This window comes from Phaseolus vulgaris, chromosome 10 (assembly GCF_051622355.1).
Source record: "Phaseolus vulgaris cultivar YP4 chromosome 10, ASM5162235v1, whole genome shotgun sequence".
Classification (NCBI taxonomy): Eukaryota; Viridiplantae; Streptophyta; class Magnoliopsida; order Fabales; family Fabaceae; genus Phaseolus; species Phaseolus vulgaris.
Window position 1 is genome coordinate 43,840,323 of NC_143507.1, and position 20,238 is coordinate 43,860,560.

General features: G+C 31.5%; 2 protein-coding genes across 5 annotated transcripts; one reads left to right on the forward strand and one right to left on the reverse strand.

Annotated features, from left to right (window-relative positions):
• Window positions 1-809: 809 nt before the first annotated feature.
• On the forward strand, window positions 810-9,612 carry LOC137818266 (uncharacterized). 4 transcript variants are annotated; one of them, XM_068621573.2, is made up of 16 exons: window positions 810-1,119; window positions 1,578-2,185; window positions 2,736-2,844; window positions 2,948-3,149; window positions 4,315-4,401; window positions 4,477-4,536; window positions 4,630-4,716; window positions 5,938-6,009; window positions 6,375-6,430; window positions 6,910-6,995; window positions 7,240-7,330; window positions 7,408-7,565; window positions 7,669-7,760; window positions 8,072-8,152; window positions 8,613-8,686; window positions 9,178-9,612. In XM_068621573.2, the coding sequence occupies exons 2-16, from the start codon at window positions 1,621-1,623 to the stop codon at window positions 9,251-9,253; spliced, it is 1,896 nt and encodes a 631-aa protein (XP_068477674.1). In that variant the 5' UTR covers window positions 810-1,119; window positions 1,578-1,620; the 3' UTR covers window positions 9,254-9,612. The 4 variants fall into 4 exon arrangements, with proteins under 4 accessions (XP_068477674.1, XP_068477671.1, XP_068477672.1 ...); XM_068621570.2 differs by having other exon boundaries at window positions 810-1,085; window positions 2,733-2,844; XM_068621571.2 differs by having other exon boundaries at window positions 810-1,085.
• A 1,327-nt stretch (window positions 9,613-10,939) lies between these two features.
• On the reverse strand, window positions 10,940-16,454 carry LOC137818893 (Ubiquitin-conjugating enzyme family protein). The gene is made up of 11 exons (XM_068622539.2): window positions 16,255-16,454; window positions 16,001-16,066; window positions 15,829-15,896; window positions 15,227-15,260; window positions 14,983-15,052; window positions 14,781-14,838; window positions 14,413-14,541; window positions 12,324-12,415; window positions 12,010-12,088; window positions 11,384-11,465; window positions 10,940-11,308 (listed from the first exon to the last, which is right to left on the reverse strand). Exons 1-11 carry the CDS (start codon window positions 16,259-16,261, stop codon window positions 11,238-11,240), a joined length of 756 nt encoding a protein of 251 aa, XP_068478640.2. The 5' UTR covers window positions 16,262-16,454; the 3' UTR covers window positions 10,940-11,237.
• Window positions 16,455-20,238: the final 3,784 nt, after the last annotated feature.

Sequence of the window (20,238 nt, forward strand, 5' to 3'; positions counted from 1 at the left end):
TATCAGATTGATCATGGAGTTAAAACTTAATTATGTTAATACACGAAAGGAAAATATAAGATAATAACAGTTAACAACAAAATCAAATAACAGATACTCAATTAATAAATATAAAATAAAACAATTTTCTTAATAACAGGTTAATTAAAAATATTCAAAGTTAACTAAAATATGATAAATAAAATCTACATTTCTTAAATTTAATTATCTTAAAGCAATATATCATCTCAAGATAAATTTTTAAACTTAATAAAAATCATAATTTATTTTATAGATGTCACACTTTATTTAATTAATGGTTTTCAATAAATTTTAATTAATGAAAGAGAGCAAAATAAAAATAACATGCTGGATATCATGTGCAACTAATTAATTAATTTTTTTTAAAACGGGATATTAAGAAACTTTCTATTTAATTATCATGTTTTGAGTCATTATGAGTCATAATAACTTGAAATCATTTTAGATAATTATTTCATTAAAATTAAAATAGGAATCTTGCATTTTTTGGAATACAATTATTAGTTCAAAGCTGTCTAGTTATTCTCACATTTTAAAACGCAAAAAATTATTTTTATAAAAATAATATTTTTAACTAAAAGAAATTAACCTACAATTGTTTTTAGAAACTACGCAATTTTGTTTTTCTTCATTACACTATAAAATACTCAGTTTGAGGAGAAAATATTTCTTATTTTGAAGATAAATTAATTTATTTTAAATAATAAATATTGACTATAGTAAATAAAAACATTGAAAATTTAATAATCTGAAAAAATATATGTGAAAATTATTTCTGTAAAAAAACCATTTCTGAAAAAATATTCATCCTCGTCACTCTTGAGTGCCCCCACTTTCTTCGATTTCTGAAATACCTAACAAAACAAACAGTTCCAGAAACAATCATTAAACTCCCCAACTATGTTTTTGTTCCACAAACCATCACACTCCACTCTTTAACCTCAATTTCGAATTAAAGTTTCCTCCTTTTACTGCTCCAATCTCCCCTCTCTGATCTTACTCCGACCACGAGATGCTCAAAACCTCGGTTTTTCTAGTTTATTACTTTGGTTCAATTTCTTAAGGTATTCGAGCTCAGCGGTCAAATTCAACTTCTGGGTATTTCTGCAAATTTAATTATCATTTGTTGGTTGTTGGAAAAAAAACATTTTTACTCCATCAAGTGTGGAGTTTGTGGACACTGGTGTTTTGTGCTTGTGAGGATTCTGAGGTTTATTCTGTGCCTTGGGGTCTAAATGATTGTTAGTTCAGATGGGTGCTAGCTAGAATTGGGTTGAGGGAGTTTATTCAATGTAAATGTTGTATGAGTACTAGAAATGATGTTCATGTTTGAGATTTTGGGAATTGTTGTTTTGAAGAACTCAAGACTGGCCTAGATAGTGCCACTGTTTTGATGTCTATTCGAGTGGTAGGTTAGTTTATGTATTCTGTGTCTAGTCCAACTTAATTGAGCCAACCAATTCAGACATGTGTTTATCTTGTAGAGTTTTGTTTGTTTGTTTGTTCCATTAATTCTAAAATAGGTAAGTTGGTGATTTGATGTATATGTTTTGCAGAAAGCAAATCATTTAAAATTCGGTTTGAGGGCTGTCATGCTGAATGTTGTTGCCAACCAGTGGAGTAGTAGGGATGAATTCTGTAATGGATGATATGACTTTGATTCAGCAGAGCCAGAGGCATAGTTTGGTTGTGAGAGAGCTTGGTGAGGAGATTGATTTAGAAATTGGACCTGGGGATGATGACCCTTCATTTGGTAACGCTACTCTAATTGGTGCACCAATGCGGGAATCTTCCGCTGAAGAACATGGTGAGAGCAAGCAAATGGGGATGGTTTCTCAGCTTTCTAATGATGCTCAAGATATGTCCAAAAACCAACAGGTGAAAAGGAAGAAAAAGGTTGTTAAAAGATGGAGAGAAGAATGGGCAGACACCTATAAATGGGCTTTTGTAGATATGAAGGATGGGACACCTAGGATTTTCTGCTCTGTCTGCAGGGAGTATGGACGGAAGCATAGAAGAAATCCTTATGGGAATGAGGGCAGTCGTAATATGCAAATGAGTGCTCTTGAAGAACACAATAATAGTTTGCTTCACAAAGAGGCTCTTCGTCTTCAAATGGCCTCCAAAGATAAAATTGTGGTTGACAAGCCTGTTTATGTAAAAGGTTGGCCATCTCAGCATCCTATATTATCTGGCATGAGCAGATAATTTTTTGAGCACTATCTATGAAAACGTTGATGGTTGTATACTGTGTTTTATAATAGTTGAATTATATCATTTGCTTTTCTTTTACCAATTCATCTTACGAAAGATGCAATTGATCAATTTTATAAGATGATAGGAATCTGCCTCACTGATCAATTTTGTAAGTTCCTCATTTATACTTAAACAGTGCTACATTCTCTGGATCTGGTCCTTATTCTCAGATCTGAATACGTAAATAATAAAGATTCTTCCGGTTCTTATTTGAGTTTTTTCTATACTTTCTTGATACTGAAGAGTCAAGCTTCAGATTGTCATTACTCTGGCAAATTTTAGTTCGTTTCTGTTGTTCTGTATGATAGAATTTCTATTTTACAATTGATATATTCAATTTATTGAAATTGATACATGTTGAGTTGATAAGAAGTTGTCTTCTTTCTTATAATGGTGCTTATGTTTTTGGATATGGCCTGACGATTCTATAATTGAACTTGCCATGTCAAAAACAGCAGGATCAATACTTGAAGCTACACTAAAAAGGGATCCTCATGAGGTAGAATTCATTCAGGCAGTCCAGGAGGCAGTTCAAGCCCTTGAAAGAGTCATAGCAAAAAATTCTCGGTGTGCTTTTATTCCAGGCCATAATTATGTATTTATCTATAAACAAATGACAAAGTCATTCCTTTAGTTTTTGATGCATCTCATGAATATTCTCATGTTTCAGTTATGTTAACATCATGGAGCGCTTGTTGGAACCTGAACGAATGATTGTTTTTCGAGTTTCGTGGGTGGATGATAGGGGTGAGACACATGTAAATCGGGGCTTTAGGGTACAATTTAACCAGTCAATGGGTCCATGTAGGGGTGGTATTCGTTTTCATCCATCAATGAATTTAAGTATTGCCAAGTTCCTTGGTTTTGAACAGGTATTATGAGTATTTTTGGTATTCATATATAACATTATTTCTTATAAGTATGACTTAAATCTTGCAGAATTAAGCCTTTTTTAATGCCGTCACATTTTTTTCCATGAATTGGAAGCTTATATACTTCTTTTTTAATCCTTTAAGCTATTTGTCAACAAGAATGCACATCGTGTGTAAAAGATTTTCTTCCATTTTTTTGGGTGGACAAGGTGGGGGGAATCTATGTAAGCCTTAATCTGCTACATTTGGGATGTATTTTAAATGCATACTTTTTACATTTCATCACCATGGTAGAACCCACATTTTTCTTTAGTTATTATTCTTTTAACATTATGTAGTGTCAATTTTAGGGTGTAGTACTAGTCTGTTTTTCTGATTTTAAGAGAAAAAACACATAAAAAATAGAGAATAAATAAGCAAATACGAGTGCTTTCATATGCACATGTCCATATAGAATTGAAGGGCATAAGAGAAAAACAATAAGAGAGAGAAAGAGAGAGCGACAGAGAGAATAAATGCAAGAATGATAGTAAAAAGAAGATAGTGAGAGTATACAAAAGAATACCGAGGGGGCAGGGTCAGTGTTGGAGTTCTTTTAGATCCTCTGTAAGGGTGGCTTTTGGGACGAGGATATCTTAGATGCCTAAGATTTGTTGGTACTTATTATACTAACATAGGATGCATGTGTTTGATTTATTTTATGTATGTGGTTTGATTTCTTCTACCAATGTGTTATGCTGTTTATGTGCAATTGATAAGCAAAACTTCCAATTTCATATCTGCCTAATATAATTGGAGGCAGTAAATTAAAAATGTGAAAATCAGTACTATAAGCCATACCTCTAAAATATTTCCTAATATAAAGGTTGGCAAGATCTTCGAAATATTTCTAACATGAATAGATCCTGTGTGGTCTATGTACTTTATGTAAGGAGATATAATGATTGAGACAGAAAACCTGCATTCATTCAAAATATTAATTTTTTCTCGTAATAAGGTGCAGAGTTTAGTTGAGTAATTATGTATATCTCTAAGCCTTTGTTTTTTAAATTTGACAAATATACTGTGATTCACACACATATCAGCCGAAGTTAAGTATCTAGATTCTGAGCTGCATTTTTTATTTGGTCCACTTTTAGTTTATACAATACAACCTTCTCTGCAGACTTTAAAAAATGCCTTATCGCCATACAAATTAGGAGGAGCAGCTGGTGGAAGTGATTTTGATCCAAAAGGAAAAAGTGATAATGAGGTGAATTTATCAAATAATTCAATTTGATTTCTAGTAGTTTTATAATTACTGAATGTCACTTTGATAAGTTAGCAGATTATGAGATTTTGCCAAAGTTTCATGAGTGAGATGTATCGCTACCTAGGGCCTGACAAGGTAACTGAAAGCATATTATTTTTCTACATCTTTTAATTGTTTCGTGTCCAAGGCCCATTTCATGTATATATTCTTGTGATGAATGTCTATTAGGACCTTCCATCAGAGGAAATGGGCGTTGGTACTCGAGAAATGGGGTATCTTTTTGGACAGTATAGACGTCTAGCTGGTCATTTTCAGGTAATGCATACAATCTCAAACCCTAACAAACTATTTGCTGTAAATATAAATATTTCCCCTTTTTTCTTATATATTTTCCCCTGCATGTTTATCCCTCACATCTGAATTGCGTGATGCATGTAAAATGTCAATCGAATAAATCCCATTGACCAAGGGAAAAGTGAATAGGTAGACAAACTCAAAGACATGCATTTTACATTTGCAAACCTAGAGTAAGTATTATTGTCTACATATTTTGTAATTCTGGTAGTCTTTTACTTTAGCTTATCTCTTTTGAAGTACAATGATGTAGATCTGCTTTATTTTATTTTTCCCTTAATTTTTCCCATCCTTTAGAGAATCTGTTGATGTCCTTATGGTTAGGGTTGGGCATGTGTGGAGAAGGTCTACAGAAGCCCTAGTTAGGAGAGTAAATATGATGGAGAATGGCCTAATCTCTAGTGGCAGAGGGAGATTATGAAACAATTATGGTCAAAAGCATCTAGAAGAATTATTTATACCCATGATTTATGATACAAAATTAGGACATTGTTTGATTCATGTAACTACCACACCGTAGTTGTTAATAGCTCCCTATGGTGGCACAATAGTCATGTAGAATGCTATCCAAACATATAGTGGAGCATTTTTATGTAGCAGCAGCCTAGCAGGAGTCACAGCTATGAATTGCGGTCTTCATCCTTGAAATTTGTGGCCACTGTGCCTGCTACTGTTGACATAAAGAAAATTCCCTCACTGCCCTTGTCTTTGTGGGACATTAGTTCTATTTTTGTTTTTCTTTTTTGGTATTTTAGAGTCTGAGAGATAGGGTTTGCTTTAATAAGAATGGCTATTTTTAACAGCATTGTGGGCAAAGAGCTCCTTGATTTTGGAAAATACGTTCATATGGAAACTCAGCCCTGATAGCAGTTCTGGTGCTGTTTCTGTCTTTCTGGTGAATTGACACCTTGTTCTACCTTTTTGTTATGTTTTTTTCTCTCCGATGTAGCTTTCTCTTTTCTCCATCCGTCACATGGACATGTGCCCTTCATTTTATTGTAGTATTTTTTTTTTCTTCTTGTAAGTTCTAACTTGAATCTTGACCGACCACATGGCTGTTTTTTTTATTTCTTAACTTTTGTTGTTATAAGCTTGTGTGCTTAGCTTAAGACTGTTACAAATATTGACATAGAAGAATTTTTTTTATTGGGTAATTTTCATATGTATCCTTCACTTGTGCAGGGAAGTTTTACAGGGCCCAGGATATTTTGGTCTGGCTCCAGTCTTCGACCTGAAGCTACTGGCTATGGACTGGTAATTCAATTTGTAATTCTTGATCTCTGTGGGCATATGGTGGGATATGAAATTTGGAGTGATTATGTATGAAATGAGCTCTATGGTAACCTTCCATTTTATCTCCCTTTTTTTGGTATCTCTTTATGAGATAAACTCTGCAGCAAGTCCTGTCATATTCTTATGCATATCCTTGTTCAATTAAAATAAGAGAACCTCTAATCTAACCACTATTGCTTCCAATCTCATATAAGGCAACTCCACATATCTGATCAAAGAGCATGTAACATGGAAGTCCATTCTAGCCTAAAAGATCATCATAAAAAAGTTCTGCATCTATAGTTTCAAATTATTAAATTTTTCACAAGTTTGTCATTCTTCTGCAGGTTTTCTTTGCCCAGCTCATGCTTGCTGACATGAATAAAGAACTTAAAGGATTAAGGTTTATATTTCAATTAAGACCATTTCATAAATGTTGTTGCTGTTTATGTTGGAGATTTCACATCGACTAAGAATATGGCCGAATTATAATATATAAGTGAGGTGCAATCCTCACCTTACAATTCAGTTTTGTGAGATTGAGTTAGGCATAAACTCACTTACTAAGATGTCATTGTTATCGAACTTCTATTAGATTATCCATAAATATCTAATCTCACGTTCAAGATATTCATTTCTCGACGTGAGAGTCTGTGTTGGAAATCTTACATCGACTAGAAATAAGACCTAATTATAATATATATGTGCGATGCAATCCTCACCTACGTTAGAAACTTGAAAACTCTCATTTTCTATAATTTAATTTTTTAACTTATTAGATTCTTTTTAAGACAATTATCTGTTGTGAAATTTGTTGCTTCCTGATTGGTTTCCACTCATTTGTGATCCTGTAATACTCTTCTAATTTATAATTTCCTGTAGATGTGTTGTGAGCGGCTCTGGAAAGATTGCAATGCATGTTTTGGAGAAGCTAATTGCTTATGGTGCTCTCCCCATTTCAGTATCAGGTAATTTTGTATTTTTGTGATTTTGAATATAATGGGGCTACTACATCTTCTAAGATGCTGTGTCTGTATTCTTTTATTCTGGCAAGAATGAAAATCTGTGCTTTGTTATTACATAAGTTTCATCTTTATATATAGATCATCATTAAGAATTGTAGTAATTGAATCTATAGTTCTCATACATTTTGGTTACCTTTGTGTATCATCCTGGTCAAGGAGTATGTTTTTTAACAAAGGCATTTGTCAGATTCCAGAGGATATTTGGTTGATGAGGATGGATTTGACTACATAAAAATATCATTTCTGAGAGACATCAAAGCTCAGCAAAGAAGTTTGCGGTTTGTATCATTTCTGTTGTCTGTTTATGCTTGCTACAATATATAATTTTACCTGTTCATAAATTGACAATATGTAGAGACTATTCAAAAACCTATGCTCGGTCCAAGTATTATGATGAAGCAAAACCGTGGAATGAAAGGTGTGATGTTGCATTTGCTTGTGCTTCACATAATGAAATTGATCAATCTGATGCCATTAATTTGGTCAATTCAGGTTGTCGTATACTAGTAGAAGGTAGTTGTTCTAAGTTCCGACATATATGGCTCCCCCCCAACACTCTCCCTCTTCTTTCTCGTATATATACTAATGGAAGCTACTTGTTCAATTTGAATCCCAGGTTCAAACATGCCTTGTACCCCCGAGGCAGTTCAGATTTTCAGAAAAGCTAGTGTTCTCATTGCTCCTGCAATGGCTGCTGGTGCTGGAGGGGTGAGATTAAAATTATTGCATACATATTCTCCCCTAAACCCTAAACAAAAGCAATTACATGAACAACTCAATCGAATTATTAAAATCTCTAGTTAAGCTGTTCCTGTATAGGCTTATTTTAACTATTAACATTAATCATTTAACCACCATATAAAATATCAAATTGGAACTGATAGAAAGCTTATGTTGGATTGGTTAACATCATTTAATTGGTCTTCTGTTCAACTTATTGAAGATTCAATTTCAACATCAACATTAGACAGGACATTTGGATGGACCTTTCTTTAATCATCTGTTTTCCTTGTCTTCAGGTTGTAGCTGGAGAACTTGAACTGAATCATGAATGCAGTTTGATGCACTGGTCACCAGAGGACTTTGAATCTAAATTGCAGGTAGTATTGTGAAATTGCTTTTACAAATTATATTGTTTTCCTTTTAAGAATAGTAAATGGTTGCTAGTTTGATATCATCTTTGTTGCATGCAATACTCATATTTACTCTTCCTATTCAAACTGAATTGAGCTCATTCTTCCACTCTTTTTGAAAAGATTTATACAATTTACATGAACTCGGTTACGTTTATTATGTGCAAAGGAATACATTATGATGTGTGTTGCATATATGTGTGGATGTATTTGTGGTTTTTTTTTTTTTTTGAGCTGGGAGTTTGACAATTATTGTGTACATGGGTGGGGCACATCAAGTATGTTATGACTGATGCCAGATTAAATTTGACATATAGCTTAAGTGGAAATTGAGTTATCAATGTTTAATATTTTTTCTTTCACACTTCAGCTTTAGCCACATGCTGTTTTCATACCAACTCGTCAAATTTCTTGTTTCTTTGGGCAGGAAGCAATGAAACAGACTTATCAGAGAGCTATCAAAGCTGCAACTGATTTTGGCTATCAAAAAGAAAGCCCTGAGTAAGTTTTTCTTTCAGTAAAATTACAACAATGATGAAATCTGCTACCTTTCTTCTACCCTCTTTCAATTTCCCATCTTCCTGTATTATAAAAAAAAATATTCGATTTTCCTATATGAAGCTCTGTCTTGTGTTCTTTGTATTGAGCAATATGAGCAATGGCAAAGAAAATCACACTTTTATATTCTTGCAAGACACGTTCTTGACCAAGTTTATTCTTCAATGAACAGGATAGCATGTGTGAGATTCAATGTTTTTCAATTATAAAAGAAAAGGGATAAAAAACATAACAGGACTATATTAACCATCCTTGTATTGACCTTTTATACAAAAAAAAAAAAAAGTAAAATGCATTTGTATATACCATAAAATTGTAATGGTAACTGTAGATTCTAGCAATGAATTTGTTTGAATGATCATTCATCTTGAAATGTCTTTCTTCCAAATATGGTGCTGCAGTTAATGTTTATTATATGCTTGTTGTTATGCCAGGGCTCTGGTGCATGGAGCAGTCATTTCTGCCTTTCTAACCATTGCCCAAGCCATGACTGATCAAGGTTCTATATAGGAGTTTATATTGCAAAATTTTGAATGCATCCAAATATTGATGTTTGAAATTGGCACCATGGTTGGAAATCTGCATTCACAGAATAGTCCAAAGAATAGTCCAAATCATTGCTGATGCTAGTGTAAGTTGTCAATGATAGGTGACACACTATTGCCAAAGCATGTTTCCTTGTAAAATATGTAATCAAATGTAAGAAAAATTAGACTTAGAAAAGAATTTAGAGGATAAACTTTAGTTTAACAACAGAAAATGCATCTTTATTATTGCCAAGGGAAAGGAGAAATTGTCCTTGGCTATTTAATTCCGGCTTGAGAAATATTTGGATATTGAGATTTGAAATAAAAGCTTAGCTTTGAAAATTGACATTGAAGTGAGAAAATCAGTCAAATGAGAAGGATGGTTACATCAGTTTTGTTTATAATATGTATTTCAAAGTTTTTTTCCAGACATTTTTCTATATTGAACTTTACCAATCAAATACCTTAGTATAGATTCAATATGGGTGGTTAGTTTTTAAGGTCATTTGTTGTATTCTTGTTATTAGCAATTGATTTTGGATGCTAACTTTTAAGTATTTCCTTTTCATTGAAAAAAGAACATTTCACCGTTTTCAATTAACTTTACGAACATTTTTGTTTATACTTTCATGTTCTATACTTTGTTAGCCCATTTAATATTCTTATAAAAAATAAAGAAAAATACTATCCATACACTATGTAACACTTTCTTGATTTTGTAGTTTAAATAAATTTTAACTGATGATATGCGTACTTAAAAGTGTTTTTTTTATTTTGTAGTTTTTAATAAATTTTAACCAATGATACAAATGTGTTTAAAAAATGTATTAGATAATTGGTTGCTACCAATTCTGTTAAGTATAAAAAAATGAAAGATTTTTTTGAAACAAATTAGTTAAAACAATAAGGAAGAATAAATGTCAAAATTATGGAACAATTGATCACTCATAGTAAAATAATTCATTGCGTTTAGTTTTATTACCATCAACAATTGAAGAAACTTCAAAGCACATAAAGTGTGCAAAAAAGGAGCTCTAAAACATAGGTAATGAATATTTACACATCTGAAACATAAAATATAAATGAACTACCAATTTATATAACAGTTTATTCCTTGATAAGACCTAATTTATAGAATAAAAAAAAGTATGAGTAGAGTGGAAAGTGAAGAATGCAAAATATTGAAGGTCGTCGATTTTGAAGTCTGATAATCGAAGCAACCCACGTAAAATTTCTAAGAAAAATTGTCTTTCTTCCTTTTCTGAATTCTGATCCAGTATCTCTCATACTGTGCAGTAATATTTATACTAAAAGGCAAATATTTCAAAATGCACTCAAACTAATCCTGGTTTTTGGTAAAGTTTGGTGTAATTTGGTTTTTTGCTTTTAAACTTTTTTATACTACACCTTTGCCAATAAAAAAAATCATAATCAGTAGAATAATATTTTTAACTTTCTGCTATTTGAAAAAAGATTTCTTTCTATTTGTTTTCGAGAACTTTATTTCTTGCTCTGTTCCATGTACATATGCTTCGGGGAAGGTACCAAGTTACAATTATGACAATAAGTTTAAGCCTAAAGTTCCTTTTATACAAAGTTACATAACTTTCATTTAAATCATGTTTTTGAGAAATATGATGAGAAAAATGATAAAACAAAATTCCACACATTCACGTTCAAACAAATTTATCTTATTTCTTCTACTTCAAACTGAGTTATAAAGATTTCATACAATTTAAGGATGATGATACAAACAAAAAGCATTTCTTTTATATGAAACGGTGCTCAAGAGAAATAGAACATCATACATCAAACACTTCTGCATTGTACCTGATAATATCATAAACCAAATCACCCACTCCTAGAAAGATGGCAGAAAGTCCCTCTCCCTCAGAATGAGAGCAACCTGTAAAACTCTGCCAGATATGCAAACTATAAAACTCTGCCGGGTATGCAACATATTCAATTTAACTAGCTCTGCTGGAAGAATCAGTTTTTTCAGCCAGATAATGCTCAAGCATATCCTCCTCTTCGTCATCTGCCGAGACAAACACAGAACACTTACAGAATTAGAGGATTTGTTTCAAAGAGACAGAAAGAACAAGAAGTGTACCTTCAAAATCATCTTCATCAAAGTCAATGTCTTCCTCATCCTCCACATCAGATTCCTCGTTGACAGCAGCAGCCACTCCTTTCTGTGAATGAACAAAAATAGCAGGTATATTTATGTGTTCATAAAATTTAAGAGAATTATAATACAAATTAGATTTTAAGAAACATGATCCATTAACCAAGTGCAATGGTTGATGGAATTTTAAGAGAATTATTTATGTTATCAATTACTCTTGGTCAAGATTCATTAATAAGGAACCTTGGATGATTATCTTCAACAACCAGGATGTATTAACCACTACTGTGGTTGAATTTTGAATGAAGTGAACTAGAGGTAACCAGGCCACCAGTGATCAATTTTACAACTTAAACTTTGTAATAATTATCTCAATTCTACCATTTTCTAACGAATTTTAGGAATATATATTTTATAGCCCATGGACCTTTTTTCAGACATTATCAATTCCAAGTTACGGTTTCTTTTTAATTAAATATAAAACAATCTCAGGTTAATGGTTTAGTTTAGTAGCAAGTACCAAATTCACTTGAGCTGTAGAAAGTTTAACACAAAAAATATTAATTTAGGACACCAAGGTAGGAATAAGAATAGTTAGGAAAAGAAGGTACCGCTCTTCCACTTTCAAACCATTGTCTACCACCAAGCTTCTTTTCCTTAGGAGCTGTTAGCACAGATTCGGGCATTAGCCTGAAATTGAAACAAATTGGCATTTCAAATTTATAATACACCCACCTCCATTATCTTTCCCTTGTCTTCTTCCGGCTATAAACATGATACATAAATTTAAAACCTCTACCCCCACAGATAATCATGAATTAGGTATCGTTACATGGACTTGTGAAGAAGATTGATTAGTCAACAGAAAACCTGTCTTTCAAAAAATTTGGATATTAAGAGATTTAAAAAACTAAAAGGAGCTTACTTGGCTCGTTCCAATGCTAGTTCTGCTTCAAACCTTTCTCTCCATGCCAAAAATGTTTCAACAGTAACTGGTTCTCCGTGAGGTATCACTATCTAAAATGTTGGATAGATAAAATTATCAGGGAGCTTTTAAAACACAATTTCATAGGCAAATGCATAAAATTATAAAAAAAATATATTGCAGAGGAAATGCGTCATCTTAAAATGAATCCAGAGCTACTGCAATAACTAATATGATAATTAAGAACTACAGGACAATCCTTTAGAAAACATTAATGGACAAGTAATTATAATAAAAAAAATGAATGTCTAGTCTATAATTCTACGTGATCATTTACTAAGGGCAAACTAGTGGGAAAACTTTTGTGACAATCCCAAAGGAGGAAATGAACACTAGTGGTTATTGAACCCAAATTATTATAGAGAAAATTATTATTTTCCTTCATAGTAAAAAACATACGAAGCTACTAGGCATCTAAGCTCAAATAATGGCTTTCACTGATCAAATCAATATGATTAAAAAATTAAACATCAAAACAGGTGCAGTAAGGTACAAGTATTATTGGAGATAGCATAACCTTCAGTAACAGTGATCTTGTTAGCATTACTCATTAATTAATGAACCATGAATTGTAAGTTTAATAACTGGGATAGAGCAAATTCTCAAGTATAGGATACAATGCATGAAGCATACATTAGCCTAAGTAATTAAAAATATAGTCAGCGTGTAACAATAATAATAATAATTTTAAAACGTTTTAGGGACAATAAGAATTATACCTCGATAACTTTCTTATTTTATTTTATTTCGTCTGTGGAAGTTCATTTTTATGTTTTTAAAATTTATCTTCAAATTGTAGGTTTGTAGCAATCTCATTTATAGTCTTTATTAATATTCAGTGTATATAGCTCTAATCTTGGGTTAAGATGCTATGCAGCGCCCATGCTCAGAGCCCAAGGACTTTCTGCAAGAGGATATGCCAGAGATGTAAAAAATAAAAAAATTCAAGAGCCTCCACCTAACCCAATAGCTTATGTTTTCAGGAGACATGGTATTCAAAGAAAGCATATTCCATGCAGCTGATCTTAGGTATTTAGGAACTATAATATTTACATACAACTAAAGCTTTTAGCAATTATATTTCCTGAAAGTACAAGTCAGCTCATGAGCCCATACATCTATCTTAAGGGGTTATATTCCCTTCCAATACTAAATGGGTAAATTCTGTATGTCGTGGGCGACAGAAGAATTAGGGTGGACCCCCAATATGTCTAAGAGAGGCCCATTCCCGAATGTCAGGTTGCTAGGAGGGAAAAGACTCTATCATGCATGGGAGTTGTGTGTCTCATAATTGACTGCCTGCATAAGTCCTATATGGTTGAAAAGAGAGTCCACCCACACTCGTGCGCAGAAAAACTGAGCTTTGATACCATACCAACTTAATGTAAAGGAAAACTCATTCCTTAAAGCCAGGCAATTAAGAGAGGCAGGGCAGACTCCACTTTAAAAGGGTGTTCAATGTCTCGGCTAGTCATTACAAGACTCAAGCTCCTTGCATCACCACACCAGCTAGTCATTCCCCTTTCATTTTTCACATTAAAGGATCCAAATCCATTTGAAGGATAGAATCCCCCTCTCCATCATTAGTGTTTAAAGGGATAAAATTACCATTCTCTCACATTGATATCCTGTCAAGAATCTTCACCACTCTACACGTATTAGCTTAAGTGTCATTCCATATAATGTTAACATACACCATCCAAATAAGTTTTGTTATTTAATGTTTTCCCATTTAACACCAACAATCGAATTGATGCAGAGCCAACTCATACAAATCACTTCCTAGTTCATACCAAATTTTTCGTAATTTTACTTTAAAAAAACAATCCAAATGAAATAGATTATCTTAAAACTACCTTTCACCCAACATATCCAACGATCCAAAACTAAAACTCATTTCCTAAAATTGATTATAATAATAATAGAATATATCTATAATTGATAATTGAAATAGTCTCTAAAAATAATTCAATTTAAGTACACTAACTAAAATTTTGAAAGAAATTTACAAAATAGACTACAGTCTTACATCATCTTTGGCTGCCTCTTCTGCTTCATTACTGTCATCAACAGAGTCTTGACAAAACCGGTCAGACAGCCATTCTTTTGCTGAGGTAACAAGTGTGTATATCATAGCCATACCAAGATTTTCAGAAGCCTGTGGAACACAAGTTTTGCATCAAAATATACATAACCTAGCCAGAATCCACCGAAAATCTAGAGTTTCATAACCATCAGTTCTTGTGCAACATGAAAATGCACAAATGACTGCAAACATATTAAATTTAGAGTGGCTATTAAGATGTCTTCCAATCTGAATAACAATCAATGCAAGAATAGCACACAGACCATATCTGACCAAACATTAAATAACAAAACTGCATTGCAAAAGACTACCTCTTGTAGAAGTTTTTCTTTCAAAATCCTTAGATCTTCAGTATGTATTCCTTGCAAACTGTTAGTATAGATGAAATAAAACCATGTCACAATGTTAGTGTTTAAAAAAATGAAACAAAAACATTATAATGCGCATGAAATTAACTGGACAGACAAACAAAAAATACAATAAATATTACACAATTATAATAGCAATACTAACCTTTTCAAATTTAAAAGGGGAGGTTCATCGGGATATCTTTCTGTGTGTGAAAAGATCAAAGCCAGTTGAGCTGAAACAAAAATATCAAATGCGTCCTTCATACATTATGCAGTAAATAATCTCCAAAACTAAAGCAATATCTTGGGAAGAAAAACAAGATATTCCAAAATCTAAAGTACGTGTTCAGTCAAACTGAACACCAACATGGAAAAGAAAAGATACTAAAGAGAAAGAAAAAGTAAACCTGGATTAGTTATTGGCCCATCAGTATCATCATCCTGTACAAAAGAATAATATTGAGATAAATATAAGGGTAATTTTTGCTAAGTTATTTGATTGGGAAGACGTCTCAGTTCCCTACGTACATTGCATCAGTCGGGGAGAAGTGGAAATAAACCCAACTTCTAAATCTCCTAAGGCTAAAACTACAGCAAACTTTGCACAACAAGCTACATTTAACCAAAAGAGGACATTCATATTATTCCAACTAATTTCAGTGAGTGTTATCAGTGTGCACATCTTCTCCTCTCTTCTCAACAACAAAAGAATTTCAAAAAAATAGAAAAAGAAAAGTAAACTACTATTCCAATTATATGGATTAGAGTAACATAAAACACCAAATGTCTCCATCATAAATAAGCTGCATAAGAGGAACTATCATGATTATCATGCCATAGATTTCAACAACATAGGCACTTTCCAATAGGGTAAGAATGAGGCCAGCTATATGGAGTATGAATCAAACAAAACCACAGTGTTCTGTTACAAACCAATCCTTCAGACTTACAAAAAGTACATAAAAAGGCAAACCATGATAAACCACACTAAAAGAAGGAGGAACATTACCTGCGCAACAACCTTTATTTGGAAGCACCGATTGGAAGTACTTAAGCCACTTTCACCAGAGTGTATTTCTACCATGGAATGTCAAACAAAAAATAAAGCCCTTTTTCTCAGTGGAAAAACCGAATGACAAGTAAATTGGCATATACAAAATGCCATTCATATAAAAACAAACCTTTGAATTCATCCATAAGTATGGCTTCTAATGCTTCAATCTCCATATCTTGTTCTTGTTTGAAGTCTGCGTAACAAAGCACAACAACATATAAGTCTTGATTAACGCTATTGGGAAATTACCCAGAGTCCAAACATAATAGAATAATCAATTTGCAACCAAACCCATATAATAAAGTTAAAAAATATCATGAAATTGCAAATGAAAAACTAGAAAGAGGGAAAAAAGTAGAAAGATTAAGATTCAAGAAATACCCGTCATGGTTGGAAATTGATGCGTGTGGAAGTGAAGAGGGATAATGGGAATAGCAAAGCGACTTCAGAGTAGCATTACAATTAGAAATTGCAGTGTGTGAAGGTTGCAGAAGACCTAACCACTGAAACACTGCTTCTCTTGAAACGTTCCGTTTTAATCTCTGCCTTTGTTCAGCTTCTTGTGTTCACGGAGACACTTTAATATTTTAACTTATAATAAGTGTTTTTAAAATAATTATTTATTTTAAAATATATAGGATGAATTTTTTTTGTTTTCATTTTTACTAAATAATTATTCATTCGATCAAAAGTAAAATTAAATTTTTTATGTATATATTTAATTTTTTTATTTTAAAAATAAGTAAGATGGATATAAAAAAAAGTATTTGCTTTTTTCATGTAAATATATAAAAAAAAAATTAGCAAGATGGATATCAAATTGAGACACATTGGTCCTATTAAAAACCCTAAAACCTAAATATTTGTGCTTGGTTAAAGTAGGTATTTTTTCCTCCTTACTTTTTATTGTTAGTATTCATTGTTTAAGTAGGTTTTTAATGATAAAGATTAAAAAAACTAAAGGTAGATTAATAATATTAAAAAAATTATATCGTTTATATATATAACTAAAATGTAGTGTATGTAAGTGATGTTCAAAATTATGATAAATGATTACAAACTTTATCTTATGTAATATTTTTTTTAAAAATTAAACGATACTTAAATCTACTTTTTAATAGTAAATTTTATCATAAAAAATTGTTCAAAGTATCGTATTAATTTATATTAAATAACCTATAAATATTTAATTTTGCTTTTTATTTTTTCTTGTTGATATTATATATTAAAACAAAAAAATAGATTATTTAGTATAACAAGTTGAGTTAAGTTGAGTTGAGTTGGTCCACCTTAAGCCGAGTTGAGTTATATGCATGTCAAGTTGAGTTGAGTTAGATCCGCATCAAGTCAAGTTGAGTCAGGTCCATGTTGGGCCCTTGTTTATTTGTGTCAAGTTGGGCCCACCTCAGGTTAAGTTATTTCAAATCCACCTCAGGTCGAATTGAGTAGGGGCCATCTTAGGAAAAGTTAAATCAAGCCCACCACATACAAGGTTGATTGAGTCATACACACCTCAAGTTAAGTCTAGTTGGGCCCATATTGAGTTGAGTTAATTTGGGTCCATCTCGAGTAAAGTTATGTTAGACCCACGTTAAACTAAGTTGAGTGGGGTCCACCTCGAGCAAAGTCGAGTCAGACCTAAATTAGGATGAGTCAAGTCAGATTGAGTTGAGTGAGATGTAACACCTCAACTATTGTATAAATAATTGTTATTTAATTAGAAAATTAGAGTAGGTTTTTTTCATGCAATAAGATTTTATTATAAATAACATTAATCATAACATAACCTCATATATATTTATATATGTGTGTGAATATTTTACATCTTTATAATTACTTTAGTATATTACAATAACATATTAAGTTTTGTAAAATGACGATAGTTCTACATCAAAATAAATGATTATTTACATATTTAATATCTTTTAAGGATATTAAAATTAAGTTTTTTCATGAGTCAATATTTTAAATAATATATCTAGATTTATTTTCAAACAACTCTTGTTGAGCATGTTTTGCTTATACTTGTACCATGATAAATATGAAATAAAAACACAAAATAATAGTGATGTCTTAATAAGTCTTAAATATCATTCATAATAAATTTAACATACAATTCAAACAATGTGGGCTTAGGATTTGACATATAACTATAACACTCAATCTCATTTATCAATCACATGGATCCATATTTCACTCATGATGATTCATTATGAACATCAAAAGTTATTTCAGAAATAATTAATTAGTTTAATATTTTTTGTTAAAAATATTAGTACAATCATAATTATTTTTCTCGAGAATACTGGTCACTTATCAGTCCACACTAGATATTTATACTCACAACCTAACCTTAATTTAGTTAAGCAAATATCAAATATGTTCAAAGTTTGGCTAATGAATAGTCCATAGACTATTTTAAACGATCTAGATATACACATACTTAGTAAATACATTCTTAGACCTCACCATTGTCCTTGTTTTTCATCTCGCATTGTACAAAATTGTGACGTCCTATACATATATACTAATACATTAGCTTGTTCTCAACTCATTGCAACAAAACCTATGACTATTTCTCTGTTGACATCAAGAATCACATAACGTGATGATTATTAAGATACATCATATTTATTTTGATCAATAATGTATATATATATATATCAATAATGTATATATATCATTCAAATATATAAAAAAACATATAAGTAATAATAAGATATGTAACTTTCTTTTATCCAAGTTGATTGAATAAAAAGTTTTATTTTTATTTTATTTTATTATTACTTTAGGTGTATTTATTTGAATTTTGAAAATGATGGAGTGTGAAATAAAACAAAACAAAATAAGAATCAACCGAATAACTTTAAATAAATAATTAGATATGAGTCACTAGGTTACATGCAAATAAATTAATGAAAACAAAAAACAATGTAAGGACCAGTGCATAAATGGACATTAAATAAAAAAATTATAAATTTAATAAATGTGTGTAACTATAGACAAATTAAATAACATAATTATAAATTTAGTAAATACAATCGTAATTAGAATAAATTAAATGACGTCAACATAAATTTAATAAAGATGATCAATGCAAAGTTGAAGATCGATTAAATGACATAATTATATATTAATAAACAAGACAAGTACATCATTAGAGATTAAATGACATAATTATAATTTAGTAAATAAGATCATTTTATAACTAAAAATAAATTAAATGAAATATTTATAAATTAATAATAAAAGAAATAGAGTGTAATGGAAGATGAATTAAATAATAAAAATTGACCCCATTCCCTCTTACCTTAAAATTAGAGCTAGAAGTATTTCTATAATGTTAAATTTTTGTAAATTCTCTTGTTTCAAATTCTCCCTCTCTCCCTTTCCCTCTCTTTCTCTCTATATATATATATGTTGTGTTCTACCTCTCCTTATTTTTTTTCATCTTTCATTTTATTTCATATATTTATAAGCCAAAATTTCCAAGTTATTATTACATGCATTAAATGTAATCTTATTTTTTCTCTTACACATTTAGGATCAAATTATAAGACTCATTTCAATAATTTTCCTTTTACTTAATCAATATATTTAAAGTGACGATGTTATTATTACAAAATGGACTTTAAGCCTAACTCAATCCCATAAAACCAGCTCATAAGGTTGAGGTTTGCACCCACTTATATACAATGAGCCGAGACTGCCAACTCGTGCATGAGACTATATATTATGGGTGGTCCGATAGCGGCCCGATAGCGGGTGGCACGATATGCCCAACAAATACTCGCTAGGATAGGCTCGAAATGGCTCTGATACCATATTACGAAAGTGGACTTTAAGCCTAACTCAACCCCATAAAACTGACTCATAAGGTTGAGGTTTGCACCCACTTATATACAATGAAAGGCTCTAATCTCTAGTCGATGTGGGATCTCCAACAGTTATATCACTTCCTTTTTTTAGAAATTTTGTCCCCAAAATTCACTTGGTTGTAAAGTGATATGGAGATACCCTTCTCTCATATTAAATTTTAATTCCCAATTTATATCGTTCTCTTCTTGATAACTTTATAATTCTTTTACTAGAGGTGTGTAATTTTCTTGAGGTTGTGTAGTCCTTCGATCTCCAATCTTCGTTAAAAAAAATATCCTAAGTAAGATTTTATTGTAGTTGTACTATATCAAGTTCTACCGCATGAAGATGATCATGATTATATTTATGAAGTTAGGACACACTAAAGAAATTAGGAAGCTTTGAAATGTTCAAAGTCAAAACAATTTGGTAGGTGATAAAACCAATATGTTTAAGGATATGATAATGACCAATGAATTTGGGTGAATTTTTTCTAGATTCGAGTCA

Coding starts and splice junctions, on each gene's coding strand:
- LOC137818266 (XM_068621570.2), top strand. CDS start 1,621: ATGTTGTTGCCAACCAGTGGAGTAGTAGGGATGAATTCTGTAATGGAT. Junction 3,150..4,314: donor AGTTCCTTGGTTTTGAACAG/GTATTATGAGTA, acceptor CCTTCTCTGCAG/ACTTTAAAAAATGCCTTATC. Junction 7,761..8,071: donor TGGCTGCTGGTGCTGGAGGG/GTGAGATTAAAA, acceptor CCTTGTCTTCAG/GTTGTAGCTGGAGAACTTGA.
- LOC137818893 (XM_068622539.2), bottom strand. Junction 14,542..14,780: donor AAGAAAAACTTCTACAAGAG/GTAGTCTTTTGC, acceptor TGTGTTCCACAG/GCTTCTGAAAATCTTGGTAT. Junction 12,416..14,412: donor AAGAGGCAGCCAAAGATGAT/GTAAGACTGTAG, acceptor CCAACATTTTAG/ATAGTGATACCTCACGGAGA.